This window comes from Apteryx rowi, unplaced genomic scaffold, assembly GCF_003343035.1.
Source record: "Apteryx rowi isolate R43461 unplaced genomic scaffold, aptRow1 scaffold_7, whole genome shotgun sequence".
NCBI classification, from domain to species: Eukaryota; Metazoa; Chordata; class Aves; order Apterygiformes; family Apterygidae; genus Apteryx; species Apteryx rowi.
Window position 1 is genome coordinate 4,169,349 of NW_020450982.1, and position 4,597 is coordinate 4,173,945.

Here is a 4,597-nt window from a genome sequence, read left to right on the forward strand (position 1 = left end):
GAACAGGTTGCCCCGAGAGGTTGTGGAGTCTCCTTCTCTGGAGATATTCAAAACCCACCTGGATGCAATCCTGTGCAATGTGCTCTAGGTGACCCTGCTTGAGCAGGGGGGTTGGACTAGGCGATCTCCAGAGGTCCCTTCCAACCTCAACCATTCTGTGATTCTGTGAAATTGATCTGATAAAAACAGGGTTTGATCTGAATTAAAATTGGTAATGAATTATTTTAAATCAATGGATTAGAATAGGAAATCTCAGTGTTCTCCCTAAATATAGCTGTCAGGCCCTCCCACTAGGTCCTCCTAACTGTTATAAAGGTGTATGTAAATTTTGTATTCAGCAAGTGGCTAGAACATTTACAATTTCTACACGGGATTAATGAACTGTTGGTCCCAAGTGAGTTTAGCAGCATTTAATCAGTAAGACAATCAGGAATTCTCCTTCAACAAATATTGTCCAAGGTAAAAGTTGAACTGTGAACAACTTAGCAATGATGTAACTGAGTGAATGATCAGCAAAAAGGTTAAAGCTCATTCCAGTATAAATTGTCTCAACTGACAAACTGGCAAATGTACTTTATTCAGCTGCAGTTGGCAATAACTGGCATCTTCTCCTTATAAAATACCTGTAAATCTGGTGTGTGATTTTACGTAGCCTTTAGCATGCACTGAAAAGACTTTCACTTCAGGCAGTAAATAAAAGCAGCTCATTTACATCCTATGGAGCTGCCAGTAAGTTGTGCAGACGTGTCTGCAAAGGCAGCCATGCTGATTTGTGTGGGCAAGTGCATATCTCAGTGAAAAGTGATCCATGCCATGAATGCCAAAACAAGTCTTTCTTATTTATATAGGTTTAGTTAGCCACAGGTTTAACTCAACCATGAAAGAATGTGATCCGTGGCTCCTGTGCTGGACTCTATTTCTGGGTTGTGTTTCACAGCTTAAATGTGATTCAAAATGATCAATAACAGTCTGCCTGTCTCGTCTGGCTGCGGAAGCGATGCAAACCTGATAACAGGGACAAGGCGTGTCTGAACTCCGGCACGGCTGGGAATGCTGTGCGTCTGCACGGGAATTACAAGGAGAATCGCAATGGCCGTGCTCTGATTTCCACAGCAGCAGAGATGGGAAACCAGAGCCTGCCCTGAGGTGGGGTAATGTGGCTCCGCTGACTCCAGCGGAGCAATGCTGATTTACACCCCTGGACGACCTTGTCAACACTGCGTTATATCATTGTCGTCTTTACTTGCTAGCTGGTTATTACCTCTTTACACCTCACATTTTGCAGTAACCTGTGTATGCTGCTTTTTATGCAGCACTCTCAGCAGAGAAAGTGGTTAACCATCACTCTTGCATACAGAGAAAGCAGTTATCTGGCACAGGAGAAAAAGGATAGCCACCTTTCCGTTAGCCCTGGCATTAGGAGAAGGAATTCTCCCAGATGACAGAGACAATTCCCATCAATCTTATTTCCCCCCACTTGGGGAAACTGCTTTACTGGCTTTGGCACACCTAGTTCATTTCTGCAACTCCCTCCTTCCCACACTGGAAATGCAAATCCAGCTCTTTTCCTACCTCATGAACATGTCCAAAGAGCCAGTGGGTCGGGTGGCCTGGGAACTTGACAAACGCTTTGAGCAGCTCCTGCCTCCTGTGGTACAGCTGGATGGCTTTCAGGAGCACACATGTCAGGCAGAAGACGGCGGCCAAGTGCAAAACCCGGGAGACATCCACACAGAGCCAGGACGGCTTCATCACTCTCTCAAATGCAGAGATCATCCTCGTGCTGCTGCGGGTGGCTCAGGCCGACACTGAATTCATTGTTCTGGCAGCCTGCTCCGACTCCGGCTGTGCGCTGCACGTTCAGCCAATGTTATGCAAAGGGGCAGGTTCGGAGTCCAAGCAGCTACCGAATCACAACAGCCGTTGTTGGGAGGAAAGCATCCAAGCGGAGCCTCGGAAAATGCACCATCCACCTGCAAAAGCGCTCAGAGCTGCCACTTGCAGCAAGCGCAGATTTTATACCTTGTCCCGTTCGAGATCACAGGGCAGGAGGTCTGCAGGCACTATGAGGGGTCTGCGCTGAAGAGCAAGAAAGAAGACGTCGCCGCTTGCTGCCGGCGAGCTGAAGGTGTTGCAACCCGCAGAGCGAGGGCACCAAGCTGCCGGATGTCGCAGGCGGAGCAGGATGGTGCAGACAACCTGCCAAGTGCTTCCCTGCAGCCCAGCCCGCTCCTCACGCATGGTCTGGGGTGCCTCTCTGGCCCATCGCCCCGAACACCAGGTAGACCTGCTTTGCTGACACTGTCCTCTATCAGCTGGCCGCTTCTCACACGTGGGACGGCAGTGCAGGAGGGAAGGCACTGCACCACGCTGCACCTGGGGGACACCATGTCCCGAGGGACCTCGCTAGCCAGCACGCTTCCCTGCCACAGCCTTTATGGTCTGCCTGCAGTCAGCTTGAACTCCCACTTTGGGCTCTCCGTAGCATCTGAAATCATTTGGGCGTGTGATTCACCAGGCTCGTTTGTCATGCTAAGGGGATAATGCTGAGGAACAGCACAGTCCTGCTCCACCACATAGCCCAGCGCCGACCCACTTACACTGTCCTCTCTCTCTCGGCATGGGCTTACAGTTGTGGTCAAGTACTGAGCTGAACAGGGCTTTGACCTGGTACAGATCTGGGGATATCCTCACCCTGTTGATCGCCCATGCTGCTGCCTTGTGCACTGATGCACAGAAAACTTGCAAGGATTGAGTGTGATCAGGGCCTTCTGGGGGAATGAGAGCCTTGCACTTWAGAGACAGCGCTTAGCAGACTGTCTCACAACACCAACAGGCATGGAAAGCCATCTTTTGGGAATATTGTTACTTTATATGCAGTTCTCAAGGCTCTTAGTACAGTAAACCTGAAGGAGAAAATAGACATACCTTGGCCTTCCTCCTCCCAAAGTCTTCATCACATGTTCCCTGCCTCCCAGGGCTTCCCCTCTCGCCTCCAAGCTCTTTTCCTCTCTCCCCTGTGTTTCAGTCAGGAGCTCCCTCCTTCGCCTCCCACTGGCAGCAGGAGCACCGAGAGCACAGGACAGATGCTCCAGATGTGCCCCAGGCCTGAGGCTGTTGCAGGGAAGGAAATTGAATATGCTCCTAATTGTCCAAACACATTCAATTTTCCACTGGGGAAACCCAAGCTACATGTCTGGCAAAAATACCAGCCCCATGTGGAGCTTCAAGGTCTCACTCTGCTGTTTCTTAAACTTTTTGAAAGAGTCCCTTTTTGGTCCACACAGCTTTGCGCAACGTTGCAGCCATCAGCAGCTTCTTTCCTCCAGCGGAGGAGTGAGAACTGGATGTCCCCACTGGCTGCACAAGGAAGAACTGAGCTTTGAGGACAGAAGTGGTGGCTGTTATCCCAGGCTCTTAGGAGATCCCTGGTTTGCAAACGCCTGCAGTGAGAACTCTACCTTGCTGTTGTTCCTATATGAAGTGAGCTATAATTTTAAGTTGTAGCTTAAAAATGGCTGGAACAAATTTTGAAGACACATCCGCCTCAGTGAGTATGGTGAATCACATGCCAGACTGATTTTCTGATGCTGTAGAAAGCAGAGAGCCCAAAGATGTAACATGGCAGTTTGAGCACAGCTTTGCTGCAGGCAGAATAGAAAGTRGCACCAACAATGCAGGCTGCCAGAAACCATTGTTTCGCTAAGACGATTTTCTCTTAAACGCTTATCAGGTTCCCAACCTGTAATCCTTGGCTTGAATTTTTCTTTGGTGGGTGTCTGGGAAAATGCCAGGATCTAGAAATGAACCATTTCCAGAATGAGTTTAAGTGACAAACAGACTGTTTTCCCTAGATTCACATGGGAAATTAGGGTTTGGAGCAGAGAAAACACAGACTYGGCTGTTGCAGGACACCGCGGCCTCTAAGCGGGTCTGGGACCCTGTGCGGCTCTGCGGAGCTGCAGGGACAGCGGCTGCGTTTTGTGAGCGCGTGCGTTACCGCGCTGCGGCTGAGGAGCGGGAGAAGTTTAATGGTCCATCAGTCGGCTGGAAATGGGAAATTTGAAGCCAAAAAGGCCAGTCTCACAAATTCATAAGCTTTTTTCCAAACTGAAATGCTCATGTGTCGGTGACCTGCCTGTCCCCATCGGCGGGAGGTTCCCGGGCCGCCTCGCCTGGCGCCGGCTCCGGCTCACCGGGGCGCGAGAAAGGGCTGCCGCGGTGCTGCGGGCGTAAAGAAAGCATAGAAATACAGTGCGGCTTGACTTTTTGGGTGGTTGGTTGCTCTCCACCTGTGGAGACGGGGAACGGCCAGGTCTTTGCTTGCGACTGACTTTTTAGGTGTTTGCCAAGAGAGAGGGAATTCAGCTAGTAGTCGAGATAAAATAATACTGGAAAACCAACGGGTGAGTGATGCGCGTGGCGATCTGCACCTAAAGGGTGACAGCACTCCTGCAACGCTTGCGCCCGCTCCCTGCACGCGTCCTGCATGTGTGTAATTCAGTGCGAGACCAGCTTCCCAAGCGCCCTTCCCACCTGCCGGAGGTGGGACGCGAACCCTCAGCCCCGCCGCGCGTTTCCCGCCCCGCCCCGCCCC

The 4,597-nt window shown here is 50.8% G+C and overlaps 1 protein-coding gene across 2 annotated transcripts in view; it reads right to left on the reverse strand.

The window, feature by feature from the left end:
- The window catches only part of LOC112976078 (cytochrome P450 4B1), a 19,200-nt gene extending 17,217 nt beyond the window's left edge, over positions 1 to 1,983 (reverse strand). For both annotated transcript variants that reach the window (XM_026086934.1, XM_026086935.1), the window contains exon 1: positions 1,573 to 1,983. In XM_026086934.1, coding sequence (XP_025942719.1) covers positions 1,573 to 1,776 — 204 coding nt within the window. In that variant the 5' untranslated portion in view covers positions 1,777 to 1,983. The remainder of the gene's footprint in view (positions 1 to 1,572) is intronic.
- Positions 1,984 to 4,597: the final 2,614 nt, after the last annotated feature.